Source organism: Notechis scutatus, chromosome 1, assembly GCF_049901735.1.
Source record: "Notechis scutatus isolate UNSWTSFEM ecotype Mainland chromosome 1, rNotScu1.2, whole genome shotgun sequence".
NCBI classification, from domain to species: Eukaryota; Metazoa; Chordata; class Lepidosauria; order Squamata; family Elapidae; genus Notechis; species Notechis scutatus.
Window position 1 is genome coordinate 92,324,640 of NC_142009.1, and position 18,332 is coordinate 92,342,971.

The window sequence follows — 18,332 nt, forward strand, 5'->3', positions numbered from 1 at the left end:
TTCATATTCATATAATGTGGAAAAATACCCAAAAGACAATACTGGCACAAGACTACTTTCATAACGTTTCCAGAAAAATGTGCTTAATGCTCTGCTTCATTTAAAAGTGCTATCAGCAAATGAACAATAACTTTTGTCAGTAAACAATGATGGACGTTAAAGAAATGCTATTTTCGTAATTGCAAAAAAAAAAAAAAGACAACTTTTCTTCAGATGGAAAAAAAAAAGATGACTACGGTAGCAATGCATATCAAAACGTTCAGTGAGACTGTAGTTATCTAAACTTGGTATATTCTTGCAGTCAAGATCAAATAAATCAACAATAAACCATTAGCAGTAGAAGCAATATAGCTCGTAGCGCAAAGCCGATTTTTCTTTCCGGTCATTTTTCTTTCCGGTCATCAATTTAGTTGAACACGGGCCTCGCTCACGATCTCGTTGACATCGGAAGCAGGAGAGGAAGAAAATGCTTGATCTTCAAAGGAGGTTGGCGAAGGAGTTGGTGGGGGTGAGGGTGGCGGTTCAGTGGGTGCAGCGCAACACGAGCGACATGCGGCGGATCAAATGGCCGACACTAAGTCAAATGCCTTCTGCAAGGCCGAACAATAGATATGGCCCGTTCTTATTTAGCAACCGACTTTCTCCCCGTTTGGGAAAGTTGCGGTTTCGCTTCTGCATCGGAAATCACGGAAATCCCGTGAGCCTGCTTAATTAAAGACACTTTCATTCCGACCCCCAACCTGACCGTTTTTATTTTTCCTCCCTCACGCATAGATCTATGAACAAAAAGTAAGCTCTGGGATTGGTTGGAGCGTCAGATGGCTTCCTTGCTCCCTCCTGATTGGCTACAGCGAATCATTCGCGCTCCCAATCTCGCCAATCAAGAAAAAGGGTGCCAACTTTTGATTGTCGCGGAGGGGAAGCTCGCGTCTGCTTACCTTCTCTGGCCGCTTTCCTTGTAGGAGCCTTCGGGTAAAGAACCGACGGGGGGGAGTCTGGTGCGGCGCTCCCGCAGGGGTTCCAGCGAAAAGGTTCGCGCCGCTCCTGGTGGGGTTCGTCAGTATCCCGCGGTTCTTCGACGGGCTGGCAGATCCGAAGTCTCCGTCCACGGTGGGTCCCGGACGGCTCGCGTCTTGGCCAGCTTGCACCCTCGCCCCGCTTGTTTGTTTTATCCGCATGTGGCTAAAGTGAATTTTAGTATAAAGATAATCCCACTGGTCAAATCCAGTTACAAGTTAGCCTTACTGAAGAACGGTTCTTAAATCCCGGTTCAAAATGCTTTGGGAGTGGCCGTATTAGTGCGAATGGAGCAATGCAAAACTAATCCATATTCATATTGTCTGCCTTCAAAATACACTATTTCATGTTTGTTCTCATCGGAAGTGTATCCCAAATGTGCTTTTTTTTTTTCAAGTCGCAAACTCTGACTTCAGAGCCGAAGAAACGTTTTCGATGAAAAACCAGAAAGTCCAGTTGCCACTTGGAAAAAAAGCACCTTTGGGACAATCTCCATAGACATCGGAAGTGTATATATCTGGGTATTTTGATTTTATCATTTCGAGTGAAGACCTAGAATTTAAAACTCCCGTTGGAGTCACGTTTAAGTCTGTTTTTAATTTGGTTGCTACCTGACTTTGTGAGATAGTGTTGTTTTGGTAGAATATGAAGACATTTATTGTAAAACATTTTTGTATAAATTTTAAATGTATTTAAATAATTATATAAACACTATAAATAAATAGTTTTTTTTTTGTAAACCTGATATTTTTCATGTCACGAAGAAAAAAAGTAAATGTTATACAGAGAACAAAAATGATATTTATGTTTGTGAAAGGATCGAATGGGAAATTTCTAATTCAGATATGTTTGGTGCTATTAAATCTGGGATGTAAAAAATCTGACTGACTTCCAGATAGCAGCAAAGAATTAGTATTCTATATCTCTTTTCTACTATTTTGTGACTATCTGAATTTTTATTTTATCAAACTCATAAGTAAAATTCTGATATGTTATGTGAATAAAATACAAAATATCAAATAATGTGATTAAAATTAAAAACTAATATGGTAAAGCATCATCCATGTAAATAATTTGTAAATTATTTTAATGATATGTTGATATCTGACATTTTGGTAAATAGATCTCCACTGAACTTGTACAAGATCGTACCTTGTATACATTCAAGAACATCTAAAAACGTTACTATTTATAATATTAAGAAAGTGAATCTAAGAGACTGGATCAAAGCATCATTCCAAACCAACCATCTTGCATCCAAAGATGGACATATTGAGTAATCCAAACACAATTCATAAGTTTTATTCCAGCATAGGAAGAATGACATGGAAGGTTTTGCAGTTTCCCCCACTCTGAAAATTCCACGTTTTCATTTTAAGCCATAGTCAATCTTTGTCCTGACCAATAAATGTATATATATTGCACTGGGAAATTCAACAAACAAAGATTCTTATGATTTCTGGAATAGTTTCCCATTGGTTCCCACCCAATTTTTCCACTGCATGAAGTTTTTTTTCTAAAGTAGGTATCTCATGATTCTGTCACAAACATTTTGGGAAAGATTAAGAAATACGACTTATGTTTGTATGAATGTTAGACTGTATAGGAGAATGCACCCATACAGTATGTAGGCAAGCTTATTTTTCATAATTTTAAATCTGTCTTTATTTTCCTAGCATTACTTTCTGTTATTCACCATAGAATATCACAAGCTGCTTTACATTATAAATTGGGTACTGGCATGAAACTAAATACATTGTAAAGGTTAATCTAATATACACATTTTTCCTTGCAGCTAAAGTAAATGGTTACTGAACTCTTTGGGCATTTTCATCAATTTTAATTTGTGTCTGTCTTAATAGATTACACTATTCTTTAAATGTCTCTGCTATTGAATCTCTTACGGCAATTGCTGGAGTATTATGGTGTGGTCCCAGAACTGGTAAGCAGATAGATATGTGTTTGCATTATTATTATTATTTTATATTAAAGGGTCTATGTTCCATACCACTTCTCTTTCTCTTGTCTTCTGAAAATGTCAGCCTATCTCTATACAGGTAGTCCTTGACTTAAAACAATTTGTTTAGTGACTGTTTAAAGTTCTAACAGTGCTGAAAAGTGACTTACAACCACTCCTTGCACTTAATCATAGCAGTGTCCCCATGGTTACATGAACAACATTCATGTGCTTGGCAACTGGCATGTATTTATGACAATTGCAGTGTCCCAGGTTCTTGGGATCTCCATTTGCAACTTTCTTTAGCTTCTGAAAGAAGTCAATGGGAGAAGCCAAATTCACTTAATGACCACAGCAAAAAAAGGTAAAATTGGGCACTTGACTTAGTGATAGAAGTTCTGGTCCCAATTGTGATGGAATGGGATTTGAGGTTTATCTTCCAAGCTGACTGGCTGTTAATAGCTATGAATTAGGCGTCATATATTCCTGACGCTAAATTCACTTTAATCATGCTGCAAATGAAAACAAGAACCAGTGAGAAATTACAACCTTAGTATGCACATATTTACATTGTTTCGAAGCAGCTGCTTGCTGTGTTTTACTATACATAATTTTAAATTATATTTTTTTATCTCTTCAGTTTAAATAACATATCTGTTGAAGTGTCTTTGCAGCCCACAGCTCTAAAGTTACAAAACTTGAACCAACAGAAGTTTCCATTTGGAACTAAGTCACTTGTTTTGCTATTATTTTTCTCCCAATTCAGGCCTTGCAAAGGTGTAAATTGTATCTAAATGGCCTTGTTCGTATGATTGGACCTCATCTTTCTTCAAATACCTTTTCAAGAACATACTTCCAAGAATTATGTATCAATTCCAGGAATTGTTTGGTGAGGTTATCAATGTTTTTCCCCCTTTTATTCCTTGAGGTTATATAGACATCTATATATTGATTGCATCCATTCTGTTTTGTATTACGTTTCAGCCTTAGATAACTTGCTTTCTTCATTTGCCATTGCTATTAATAGGGAACGAAAACATACTGGCATTTACCTAATAACAGAGTTCTACCCTATTAGAGAGAGGGGGAAAGGTATTTCAATCTGTACCTCACAAACACTTCCTTGTAAGACTGGAAGTTCCTATAGGATACTATGACCATGGCACAAGGGCTATAAATTATCATCCCTTTCCATTAGCAGGGCTTTCTTTTATCTTTCAAAGTGTGATGACAAAGTGTGTAACACAAACATAACAAAATCCCAAATGTAAATAAATGTCCTTTAGTGCCTTCAACTTGGCCCCACTGTTCAATAATTCTCAGTTGGAGATAAAACTTACTCAAAAATAGTCTTCAAAAGAAAGCAATACAGTCCAAACTTAATGAGCAGATAGAGGTGAAATAAAAAACCCAAAACAAACTACAATGAAGGAAATTCCACAACGGACCAGGATAAGTAATTACCAACTTCAAGGAGATAACAAGGCAGTCTGTTGGAAGGACGCCAACCAAGATGACTTCAGCCCAAAATAAAACACACTTTGCTTCTGGCAACGCTGTGTTGTAACAGTCTCTCTTATATACTATTCTCCCCAGCTGCAGCTAATGAGAGGAATTGTGGCCACTTCCTCTCTCGTAAGCCAAGTTGTTTCCTTCTCTGTTCCTCCCTGTGTGTCCTAGGATGAAGAGGGGATGGGCCTGGTTCTTCCTCTGACTGGCCAGCTGGCCTCTGCCCTTCCCCAGCGTCCTCCACAACCTCCGGAGCCACACCTCCACTCCCTGTTGGCTGTTCCTCCTCTCCCTCAGAGTCCAACTCTACCAAGGGCATGACACAAAGAATGAAAGTGTCTTTTGCAAGCAGAACTTGAATCTAGTTTTTATAAAGCAATATTTATTTATTTTTAATAATTTAAAAAATACAGGTAGTCCTCCACTTATAATAATTCATTTAGTGACTGAAGTCACAATGGTGCTTTCTTACAGCATCCCCATGGTCATATGATTAAAATTCAGATGCTTGTTTGTCAATTGACTCACTGACTCAATTGACGTTTGCAGTGTCCCAGGGTCATGTGATCATCTTTTGTGATCTTCTGACAAGCAAAGTCAATGGGGAAGCCAGATTCACTTTACAGTTATGTTACTAACTTAAAAACTACAGTGATTCACTTAACAACTGTGGCAAGAAAGACCGTAAAATGGGGCAAAACTCACTTAGCAAATGTCTCACTTAGCAACATAATTTTGGGGCTCAATTGTGGTCATAAATTGAAGACTCTGTACTACAATTTAAATAACTGTAAGTTATGTTTTCCTCACCATGTCAGATATACCAAGATTTAGTTGATATATAGTTAAAATAATTAACGTTTGTTTGATTTTTTTTCCGTTTAAAAATGTTTCCATTTAACTTCAACAAGCTTCTCAACCCTTAGATATCCTGGGTTTCAGAAGGAAAAAGATACGGACCTACTCGAAGTTTAGTTCGTAGATTGGGAGCGTGTCTTACATTAATTCCTTTTTCAAGACCTCACTTTCAGGTATATGAGTTATTTGTTAAAGTTAAAATGAATAACTTGTTAATTTACAGTATATATTTTTCAATATTGCTATATATCAGGGGTCTCCAACCTTGGCCACTTTAAGACTTGTAGACTTCAATTCTCAGATTTCCTCAGCCAGCTGCTATATATAACATATAGTAATAGAGAAAACATATCACATAAATTTATCATTTGGGAAAAAGTTGCACATAAATTAATAGAAATTTTAAACAGTGGCCATTGTAAAATAATAAGTAAAAGAGATTTAAATGTATATGTCATAGTCACCTAGATTTTTTGTGTATATATAATAGAAAAATAGATAATTTTCAAAAGCCGAATTTCAGACAATGAATGAATTATTAACTCCCTCTTGCTACTTTGAATAATGTTTGAATGCCGTTAGGTAAAATTTGTGATACGTAATATATATTTTGTTGTGTGCTGCTACTATTACACTGTACTTCAGCTGAAAAATGTTGCAACTGTCATTATTAAAAATGAATAAGAAAACATATTATCTTGTCATTTTAGTTTTCATTCAGAGGAAGATTAATAAGGATTTTAGTCATTGTATCCTAAATATCTTTATAAGTTATATAGCAAATCTTACTTTAGGCAGCTCCTTACCTAAAAATGGATGAGTAGAATTTTGGAAGAGCTAAAATTTTTGAAGGATTGGTATTATTACTATAAAATAATACTAATAATAAGCAGTATATCTTAATTCTTTTGTTTACTCTTATCAGAGGTATTTACAGGGGACATGAGGAGGGGTAGAAATAACAAAGAACAGGTGGTCCTTGCTTAATGACCACTCATTCAGTGGATGTTTCAATGCATTTTTGTACTTACAATGGTGGTAGTATTTCTACAAATCCTATGATTGCAACCCAGACATTCAGCAACCAGCTTGCCGTTATGGTCATGTGATCCCCATCTGTGACCTTATCTACTGGATTCCTACAAGTATGTTCAGTAATAAAGTGTCTATGGAGATTCTCAGTCATCCAGGTCATGATTGTCCCAAAGGTGCTTTTTCAAGAGGCAAGTAGACTTTCTGGTTTTTCTTTTGGATACGTTTCCCTTTTCATCCAAGAAGCTTGTTCAGTTCTGACCATCCTCACCATCCAGTCAGAGATGAAGAAGCTTCTTGGATGAGAATAAAAACATCTTCAAAGAAAAATCAGAAAGTCCAGTTGCCTCTTGAAAAAGCATCTTTGGTTCAGTGGTAAGACTGGCAGGAGGTTGCAAACGGCGGCCATATGATGTCCATGCCTAACCACCTGGGGTGATTTGTTTAACAATGGTAACCAGAGATGCCAGAATTTCTATCCCTAAGAGGTGTTGTCCTGTGATGCCATGATTTTCAGCCACTTTCCTTATCCTGTAATTTTAGTCCCAAATTAGTATCTGTAAACACTGCAATATCACCGTGGTATTCCTGTACCTGTGCCATGAGATAGCAATAGCACTTTGACTTATATACTGCTTCACAGTGCTTTACAGCCTTCTCTAAGTGGTTCACGGAATCAGCATATTGCCCCCAGCAATTTGGGTCCTCATTTTACCCACCTTGGAAGGGTGGCAGGCTGAGTCAACTTGGAATCTGGTGAGATTCGAACTGCCAAATTGCAGGCAGCCGGCAGAAGTAGCCTGCAATACTGCATTTTAACCATTGCGCCATTTTAACTGCTCTGAATTTTAACATCATAAAATTCAGTATTTGCATAGCAACATGGTTCGTTCTAATGAAACTGGGATTCTGCAGTCTCATCTTCTCCTTAATTGCTTCTTTCCTATTGAAAAGGGGTAATAGTATTAGAACAAATATGTGTCTTTTGGACTACTGCTGGAAAGCTAATAATTAAAAACAACTGTTTATAAAAAAGTGTTTTTTTTAATGCTTTAGCTTGTCCAAAGTCTGAAGTCTTTAGAGGAACAATATAGCACCGTTAATTCTGTTCAACCATCTCTTGCCGATGCCCTGTGGATGGTAGATGAAGACAGAAATCCATGCACTAAATTCAGGCAAGTAAAACCAACTAGACTTTTTTCAAGTATTGTCAGGTACAAGCCCGAAGATGACCCAGTAAAATCCAATTTATTCCAATCCTGTTTTTACTTATACCTAATGGGAAGAATCTTGCCAAACTAAAACTATCATCCACTACCCTGATAGAATTATCCTGAGTGATTCTAGGATGTGGCTTCCCTGAACCTCTTCTCTCCTTTCCCCATTCATTTTGGGATTGCACAGTCTCCTAATCTGGGTTTCTCGCTGGTGGAATTTACTGCCTCCCCCCTGGGAGAGCTGTGTGCTGCCAAGACTCCTCCCCTCCACTGATTCTCCAGGTGCATGTTCTATCAGTGGTATATCTATCAGTTAATCATTTCTTTATTCAGTCAATGATCAGCGATGCCATAATTAAGAAAATAAAAATAGTAACATAGAGCTTAACCCAGTGCTATAAGAAATTGAGAAGACTTAAATAAATAAGATAGCCAATCTTAATTAACTCTTACTGTTGATTGATTAAGTATCTGTATTTTTGAAATGGAATTGTTTTACATTTATTGTCATCAGTTTATGGATTTTGAAAAATCAGTGCAATGCAAACCACAGAAGCACTGATGCTATAAACAGTATATTTACTATTCTGTTCAGAATGCTATTTATGGCCAATTATTTGGAGTAAATCCTACTGAATTCAGTGCTATTGCTGTGTATATATGATCGAGTTGTAGACATTTCAGTTTATATGTTAGGCATGCGAGTTTGCTTTATCCCAAATGTCTTGGCTTTTTGAATGCTCATATTTATTTACACTGTGGTATCCTGATATTTTCTAGATTTGAGGAATGGAGAGGGTTTGCCACTCCATCTGTACTTCCTTTGCCAATTTCTTCAAAAGAAAAAAGTGAAAAAACAACTGTTGAGGGTGAAGATGCATTCGAAAAAATTCATGTTCTTGAAAATGAATTAGCACATCTTCGTAAACAGATTGCTGCAATTTTGGCAGCAAACAGGGCAGTAAATGATCAATCCTGTAAGTCTGTCTTTCTGGATCCAAATGAATGTGTTTCTATGTGTTTCTCTTGTTCCTAATGATACTAAGTCATATTGCCATCTGACGGCAACTTTTATGTAGAAAATTGTCTTGCTTATAATTGCTTCGGGTTATGTTTGCACCTAAAATTTACTCATTTTATCATCAACAGTAGGAGGAGCCCAGATTCTTTCTAAACATAAACATCTAATTAACTTACTGGCCAGGGGGGATGGTGGGACTTCGAGTTGAATTTAAAGAATTGCACATTTATTTCTACTTATTTTTAAGAGAGATTGGGTTTCTTAGATCCCAAATGTGCTACTTGACAAAAAAATTTTCGAAACTGAGGAAATGTTTTTAAACAGATAGCATGAAAATTTCTTTTCAGAGAAAAAAATGAATTCTCATATTTTGTATTTTGTTATTAATAAGAATGTTAAAGAAATGTAGCCTGGGGTGAGAGATGGGATCAAAATTATCTAATGATCTTTGTGGTTAATTAGTATCAGGACCAGTGTTGTGTGGTCTTATTTTTCTCTCTTTTATTTCATTAGCTCCTTTCTGATCATCCATGCTTTCTGGTTTTCAGACGTAGTACTGTTCTAAAATAAGCAGTCACTATCTGCTATTATATTTATCCATCAACACTACAGATGCCTGTTTTAATATTACCTCTCTCTTCAATTGTTTAATAGGTTCAGACATTGGGACTTCATCAAACACTCCTAATGATTTCCCTCAGCCAGGAAAGGTTTTTATGCCAGCTCCTACTTCTCTTTGTAACGTAATCATACCTCCACCTCCACCACTGCCCCCTTCATTTGGGTTAAAATCTGATTTTGATTCCCATAATTCGGCAGTTCAGCTTATTAAACAACATCGGGCTATAAAGACTGAAAAGATTAAAGATAAGGCTGAACTTCAGAAAGCTATTCCTGATATGATGGATGTTCTCAAGGATATAAATAATGTTAAACTCAGAGCTATTGAGAAGTAAGTTGAACAAAATGTGAATTCTTTTTTTTAAAAAGTGCTGTTACAAACTTATAAAACTGTATGTGGCTTGGTTCTTGGTTATCTGCACTTTCCCATGAGAACCAGCCCAGATATTTCAGTTTGACCAAGAAAAAAAAGAGGGCTTCACTTTAAAGAGGTAAAGGAACCTGAAATTCTGTGTCACTGCTTTTCAGTGGTTTTCCTGGTCCTTAGGAATGGCAATTGGTTTTCACCCTGACTGCTTCCCCAGGTTGTTTGGGCTTGCAATCACACAATCCCTTTTTGGGACTCCCCCCCCTCCATTTTCTAGCATAAAAACACATACTGGATAAGCTAGATTTGCACATACAACCACAGGATTCATTTAACAAAACAACCGGTGTAAATTTGACTTCAGTCACATGGTAACACATGACTGTGATGACTTCTGACCAAAATTCCGGAGTCGGCTGTGGGTTGTCAAAAGAGTACCTGTAGTAAAAAGTAGCAGAGTACAGTTTAAACATCAGAAGGCTGCTGTTCTGACCCAAACCTTGTTCCAAGGAAACAAACACAAAACAGAGGTAACAGCAAAACCTTTTAATGATTCTTTATGAATTCCGTTCCTTCACGGTTAAAAGGCTGTTTTAAACTAATTGTTTCTGATAAGAACGAGCCTTGCCAAAGTTGTGCAAGGCTGCCAAGAATACTAGATAAAGTTACTAAGAAATATTTCAAACACAAAGAGTCTCCAAACACCAACCAAGATACTCCGAATGTCCACAAGGCTTGAGTGCAAAAACTTTGCTTCCTGCAAAGAACTCCGGTTTCTCAGATGGCATTTATCTCTTAAGGGAGGAGTCATTACCTTGCAGCATTATTCCCGAGTCGCCCGTGCTGCTGCAGCTGATCTTTCCTTCAAACAGCCCTGCGTGCACGCGCACTGGGCACAGGTTCCTCGGGGATCTCCTCATCAATGCTGCCAGCCTCCACAATCTCCAAAGGCAGCATTCCACTCCCTGATGGTCCTGGCCCCATCCCTGCATCACACACCAGGCCCCTTATCTGAGTCCTCGCTCTCCAAGACCTCAACCATCCGTACCTGCTGCCGGCGAACCACAACAGCTGCCTGCTTTATAGCTGCCTGCAAAATAACATGTATAATATTGTTACAGTTCATAGGTCAAGCAAGGACCTCTAGAAAGGAGGATGCTGAATAAATTAGAACAAAAGCAGATTAGAAAATATAACACAACTTTACTTTTTCAATAGCAATGTCTTGCATTAGAAATTGCAAATGTTCTGCTTTTCTTTCTCCAGATCTCCTGGAGGTACACCTTTACCCCAAAGAAATAAGATAAAGCCATCTCAGTGGGATCCAGCAGCTTTAATAGCAGAAGCTCTTAAAGAGAAATTTGGATCACAAAGCACTTGCGATGATTCATTTGACAAAGAGAACAGCTCTTATGGTGCTTCACCATTTTCTAGTCCAGATACTCCAATGGTATGTATATATATCATTCTTTCCTTAAATATTTTTTTTTTGTAATTTGAATTAAATTAATAATCCTATAGAGGAAAATATTCTGGAGATGAAAAGTCAAGATCAATACCCCTATAGATAGTATGGGGATAGAACTTAATGACCACAGCTGGAATTGTATTCTTATTGTATTCCATGAAACCTTGAATATATAGAGGGTTCAGAGCTCTTGAGTGATTTGGAAGGGTAGTTCAGAGTCAAGAATTATTGTACTTTCTCACAATGCTCCGAATAGGAGGCTTGAATGTTCCCTGTCTCTAGTTTTTTATATGCTCTGTAAAGTTTAATACGGGTAGTCCATCATTTAGTGACCACAATTGGGACCGTCAACTTTTTTTGCTAAGCAAAGTGGTTGCTACGTGGAAAATCACACAACTTCAACTGTGCTTTCCAGCTCAAAGCTGACAATACTAAATGGTTTCACACCTTCGGCTTTTATTTGCTCCTAACCACTTCTCTGGTCTTTGGAATGCTCACCCTGACACTGAGATCATTAACAAGAAGGCAATGAATGTTTGTATTTATATTTATACATATTTATATTTATTGGGAAGAAAGGATTACAAGAGAGTAAGCAGGTGCACGATGGAAAATACCCATTGAAAGCCATGCACTTGTGCTGGCAGCTGCAAGGGTGCTGTGCAAACAGCTTGGTGTATTTCCCATTGTGTGCCTTTTTATCCTGTCCTCTCCAGGTTTTCTGCCCTGTTGGGGGTAAATGGATGGGTCAGACACAGGGGAGATTGCCTACACAAATCACTTGCTTTCCTTCCACACCTTGCAGAGTGGAGAGATTGGAGAGGAAGAGATTATAAAGAGAGTAAAGCACACAAAGCGGAATACACTGAAGTATTGACATAGCGTGTTAGTGGCTGTCAGCCTCAGCATCTGGATTTCAGTGAATATTCCTCATTGTGTGCCTGCTTACTCTCTTGTAATCTCTTCTCTCCCATCTCTGCTCTGCAAGAGATGGGAGAGAGAGAAATAACAGGTCAGGTGTAGACTCCAGTGCTGATTAATAGTGATCACATGATTGAATGACGGCACCATAGTTGCTGAATGAGACAGTTTGTAAGGAAGGGCTACTTGTATACATATGAGAAATGCCTTTGTAAAAGACTTTTTTAATCACAGATTGTTTAATGTAGACAACTGTAACTGTGATAAATTACATCAATTCAGATTATGTCTGGCTTTTATGAATAAATGACAGCTGGAATTAGGAATTGGGTCAATATAGGATTTGAGAGCAATATTTCGCATTGATTCTGGTCCTATTTGTCTGAGCGCTTTTAGAAGATGCTGAATCCTTTCTCAGTTGATTACTGTGGTTTGCTCGTGGTCCCTCAGAGCTTTCTTTTTGTCCTTTTGGCATTCAAAGGCCCCTGATTTTCAGATATATAAAGTTCTAGGGTTAGACACCATCACAATGCTTGTGATAACCAACCCTGTCTTTATCAGTGCTATCACTCACTGTATGAAAGCTATGATGAATGGAAGTAAGCTGATAAGCTGAGATTCAGTCAGGCCAATTGAAGGTGTTTGTCAGAAGACAGACTAATAGGCCGAAGATATTGCTTGTTCTGAAAGGAACTGAACTCTTCTGAGAAATTGGTTTTATAACTTCTTCATAAATTGTTCTTTTTAGGCTATAGATTTGATGCTCTATTAAGCGAACCTTTGCTCTTTTTTAGCTGGTACCCATGTAGCACTGTTCCTAGACTCAGGGAAAACTTTCTACCATGATCCTCGTCTTAATCATTTCCCGTTTAGACCACTATTGTGGATCCTACATGGTTCTGACAATGAAGTTGTAAATAATGTAAACTAAGGTAATAACTCAATTGCTGACAATATTACGTAAATCACACACCAATTCCATTGGCTTCCATTCTATTTCAATACATGCGGAAGATGCTAGTATAGGTTTTTCTATGACTTTAATTGTCTGCTTTTAAAAATGATTTATTCTTACTTTAGCTTTATTATATTTCATTTTAGCTTTATTATATTTCATTTTAATTTGTATGTCACCTTGAATCAAAAAGCAATACAATTATGAATAAAATGTTTTTGATTACAGGTTGATTGTCGCATTTTGAAACCAAGCATGAAGCAGAGACTTAACAAAACTGAAGAAGTAACAAATGTATCATCTTCAAAAGCAAAAATTCATATCTAGTCATGATGTTGATCTTGTGGAAGCAGCTGTGACTATTGGGACTACTATTATTATTTATTATTGCATTGTACAAAGACTTACAAATCTAACAGTTCTGAATTGTGCTAACAGAGTGTTTACACGAATTTTTTAAATTGCATTTTTTATCAGCTATAAATCTCTATAATTTTTTTATATCCGTTTTATGATATTGGTTTCAAAGTATTAGTCAGATGACTAATGTGTAAAAAGATAGTAAAAAGAACATGTTATTTCCTTGATATATGGAATCGTTTTAAATTTCCCTAACTGATTCTTATAGCATTTGCTTCCTCTTGTATATAAGTTGTGAACTTTCTGCAGTTGTGAATGGAGTGGAAGATTATGAACAAACATTGGAAAGTATATTGATATTTGACATTTATGATGCAAATATTACTAATGTGACTTCTTATCAACTCTGTAAATTTAATTTCTAAAATAGCTTTTTTTTTTACTGTATGTGCAGACTTATACTTCTCCATAGCTTAAATGTATCAAGTTTCACAATTCTTGTGTGTTTGTCAAAGTTTATGCAGGGTTACTCTCATTAATAATTAGCCCCTTGTCTTGTAATGCCCAGATACTAAATGTGAGGGAGTCATCTAAAATTAGTTCACACATCTCCACAAATAGCTAAATCAGCTTTGTCTGAGCTGGTTCAGAAGCATTAGGCAGCACTGGCTGCGAATCCCAAGACTTAAATGTTGCCTAGTGTAAATGTATATGTATATCATTTCTGCTGATATGCTCTTGTTTGTAGTTATTTGCAACTTTCTTCTGTGCACAATATGACATTGTGTCAGATCCATATATCTGCCATTCTTCATAGAAAAAGAAGTGGGGTGGGAAGTTGGTATAAGAAATCCTTTTTGATGTAACATGGATATATTAAATCTTATATTGAATTTGGATAACCCATGATATACTATATGGAGGGACGGAAACCAGATGCCTGGAAACCTGTCACCTCTGAGAGAGACAGCCACAGGATGAAGAGATCGTAAAAATTCCTGCTGGGAGATGTCTCCTGGGAACCTCAAAAAAGATCGTTCTCAGAAGAGGGAGGGGGGGGGAATAAACATGTTGGCTCTTTGTTTTACTAAATACACATCAAGAGAAGGGGAGGGGTCTTAAACTCCCTTATCTATTCCTGCATGCCTGAGGCATGTTAGATGCTGCTTTTAATCCCTACATGAATTGTCTCATCTCAATAAAGGATTCCTTTTGGTTTTCAGAAGTTCATTCTTGTTGATTGAATGGAAAAAGTTCTGTAGCCTGACACACTGTATTGTTCTCAGCAGTAATCCTTTTAATAACTGATAACAAGAAGAATAAACCTAGCAGAAGATAATTGGTTTCCTTATCAAATATGTAGGTACTTCTTTATGGCAGTATATTGACTCATACTTCGTTATTGTATGTTGTTACAGTCTTTCTTGGGTGGGAAATACCTCTGCACTGATATTTGCAGAGATGTATAATGAAAAGTTAGCAATTATTTGTAATTTGCATTGGGATGTTTCAACATTGATGTCAAGTTATTACTAAATAATATGCTACAATTTAATCAGCACTGAACTAATATATTTAGGCACCTTCCTTAGAAGTTCAGTCTTTAATTTAAAGTGGCTTGTATGTAGCTTTATTTTTAAAAGTGCGCTCTGTCAAATGGTTATCTTTACTAGAAGGAAATATCTGAAATTAGTATATGATTTAGGAATTTATTCTGCTTAGTAGGCTAGTTTCTTATTTTCCAGAGTGATAACATGATATATATCAAATCTTCAGCACATTTTTTTCTACCTATAGAAAAACTTGCATGTTCTTTCTTTCAGGAAAAGATGATGTCTAATTATTATTATTAGTTTTTTAAAAGAACGGAATAATTATTGGATAAGTTGAAACGCAACATGTTAAACTTCTGCTTGGTTACATGTGTTGCGTCACTGATTTTTTTTTCTCACTGCATAATAATGATTTTCAAGACAAAGACATTCCAAGTTGCATATTGCAGTTTTGCATATATAATTCATTGTGGTTCAAATCTTAATAACACCAACACAACAGAAATTGCCTGCTGTGATCTAAACTCAGAATTTGATTTTGTCTAAGTTCTCAATTATTATAACATTCAATATATAGGGAATGGATTCATAACTGGAAACTGAAACAATGATTTTTGTAGGATTCTGGCTTTGATGGTTTTTGTGAATAACATTTTGTATGCTTTTGGCTTAAACTTATTATGCACAATGAAGAGGATACAGGATGCATTCACACCACTCGCATGAAGTATTTATTACCTTTAGACACCTTTTCAGAGTCTTTAGAACAGTGCTGTCAAACTCCCGGGCTATGGGCTGGATGCATCACACGCTGCCCATGCCCAGTTTAGTGAAGGGGAAAAAAAAATCCTGATATGTCATGTGACGCCGCTGTGACATCCCTGCCTTAGAGCAAGTAGCACATTTCCAGAAATTTGTTAGCTCATGCAAATAACCACTAGAGGGCAATAAGACACTACCTGCCAACAGTTGTGTCCTCTGTAGAGACCCCCTCTCAAAGCTGTTCATTCCCAGTTTCTAGGCCCACAGAGCTGTGCAGGTAATTTGTTTATATACAGTTAGCATTTAAGAGTTGTGGTGGACTTTTCTGCCTCACTATTAATCCCTCATTTCATTTCCTCTCCCAAGTCCTGATTGATGCTATTGCTCAGTTTAGATATCCATAAGTAGCTGCTGGTGCAATTTGCTTTGGGCCAAAGCAAACTTTCTACTTGTTCCTAACTGTAATTGTGAGTCAGTTTGTCTACCTGGATTCTTTGCTCAGGATGCTTCCTGTCCTATCTCTATTCCCTTTACTGTTTTTCCTATTGATACAAGTCTGTGGAATGAAATCTGGCCCATCCTGATGCATAATTAGCCTGTGCTTATAGCTGCTAGGTATGCTATATGGAAAAAATATAGTTTGGTACACCTGTTAGTCCATAGGACTAAAGTAAATAACAATAACAGTACACCTGGAATAGAAGTACAGTGCTGCTGTTCAGGCTTATGTAGACATTAAATATGATTCATACATGCGATTATACAGGTAGTCCTCAACGTACGACCACAATTGATCCCATAATTTCTGAGAGTTCCCCCCATTTTATGACCTTTCTTGCCACAGTTAAGTGGATCACTGCAGTTGATAAACAACAAATTGTTAAGTGAATCTGATTTCCTTATTGACTTAGCTTGTCACACAATTGCAGAAGGGGATCCCATGACCCCAGGATACAGCGACTGTCATAAAATGAATGAATCGCCAAGCATGTGAATTTTGATCATGTGACCATGGGGATGTTGTAACGGTGGTGTAAAAAACAGTCATAACTCACTTTTTTCAGTGCCATTGTAACTTTGAACGATCATTAAACAAACTGTTGAGGACTACCTGTTATAGGAAAGTGTAAAAAACTGGATACCTAATTTAAAATTTACTCATAGGTATAAAGCCCTCCGGAATCCTTGAAGTTGAAGGTCCTCACTGCTATAGGACCATGGTGGAATGCAATTGTGTTGGAAGATTTCCCATGGCAATTTGCTATGTTCAGCCTTTTGGTAGAAGGCAAGCTATACTTCGTACAAAGAGCATTTGGAAGGGATAAAAATTCTCCTATATCTTGAAATACTAAGTTTAGGAAAGCACAAAGCAAGGGTCTTTTTAAATGTAAGACATCACCTGCAGGCACATATGCACCACATTACTGGGGTTTTTATATGGCTTTTATATTGTTATTTCTTGAATTGTATTATTTAGTGTTTAATAAAAGTTTTTCTAATTGGTGTGAGCTGCCCAGAGTCACATATTTGAGATGGGAAGCTATATAAAATGGAACAATAAATTACTTGGTTTGATATAATTCATATTAGTATTAATTAGTATTAATTCGTAAAAGTCTCAAATATCCCTTTAGCATCACTGCATAGCAGCCACAGCATTTCACACAAGCCTAGACTTGACTATAATACTAAGCCTTAAGATGGTTTTCCAGTGTGTGTGCGTATTTGCTTTAATACACCTGAACCCAACTTGGCCAACTAATTTGATCACATTATGTTCCACAAAGCATGTCCTTAAAATTGTGATATGCTGACAGTGGCAAATTGGCACAGGGTAATTATAGTTTATTATTACCCTGGCTTAATTCTAGTTTGCTTTGAGTTCCTGTTGCTGCCATTCATAGGACTACAGCAAAAACATACCAAGCAACCAAAATCATGTTTATAGATTAATATGGTTTTTCTCTAGAGTCCCCTAGGTACCCTTCCTTTTCCTGTTCATCTCCTTGTTGACAAAAACCTCCGTTGCCTGCCAGCTTGCCTAGTTTGGTAGCAGCCTCTCAAAGTGAGAAAAGTCTTAAAGTGCCATTTACTTGCATGCAGAGTGTTAGTTTTTTTTAAATGTACATTTATTTTGCACTTGTTATATGTTAGTCACTCATATTTGTAGTCATCCATCTTCATACGTTCCTTACTAATTCTCAGCTCTAGCCTTATTTTATGATACCTACAGTATTTTTAAGCCCATTACATGAAGCTTATGTTTATCTGTCTCCTGACACAAACCATTCTCCCTTCCATATAACAAACTTTTTTTGACAATTGTAGCAACTGACCTCACATTAGCCACTAACTTTCTATCAATATTTGCTTAACTTAACATTTTTCCTTCCAGCTCTAAGTATTTGCTAAGCACTGCATACATTCTCATGCATGGCTTTTAGATCACTTTTATTCCATTCAATGACCAACCTTTCTTTCTATATGTGTACAAAAGCATTCCATAATTCCCACTTATTCATTTTATTATACTTTCTTTAAATCAAATGTCAAAAATGGAAAGGATTAAGGACAAGTTAATTAGGCCAAAGACTACAACAATAATATTAAAGTCTCCAGTGAGTAAAAATGAAGAGTATTACAGGATATTAACCATAGTTTTTTTTTTATTTAAAAAAAGCAGTTTTACTTATCTGGCAGCATTAACTAAAGCA

General features: G+C 36.8%; 1 protein-coding gene across 1 annotated transcript; it reads left to right on the top strand.

The window, feature by feature from the left end:
• Positions 1–904: 904 nt before the first annotated feature.
• Positions 905–14,524, top strand: MTFR2 (mitochondrial fission regulator 2). Its single transcript, XM_087954863.1, has 9 exons — positions 905–1,110; positions 2,880–2,959; positions 3,741–3,863; positions 5,410–5,514; positions 7,430–7,548; positions 8,371–8,567; positions 9,266–9,563; positions 10,866–11,049; positions 13,172–14,524. The coding sequence occupies exons 2-9, from the start codon at positions 2,897–2,899 to the stop codon at positions 13,268–13,270; spliced, it is 1,188 nt and encodes a 395-aa protein (XP_087810989.1). The 5' UTR covers positions 905–1,110; positions 2,880–2,896; the 3' UTR covers positions 13,271–14,524.
• Positions 14,525–18,332: the final 3,808 nt, after the last annotated feature.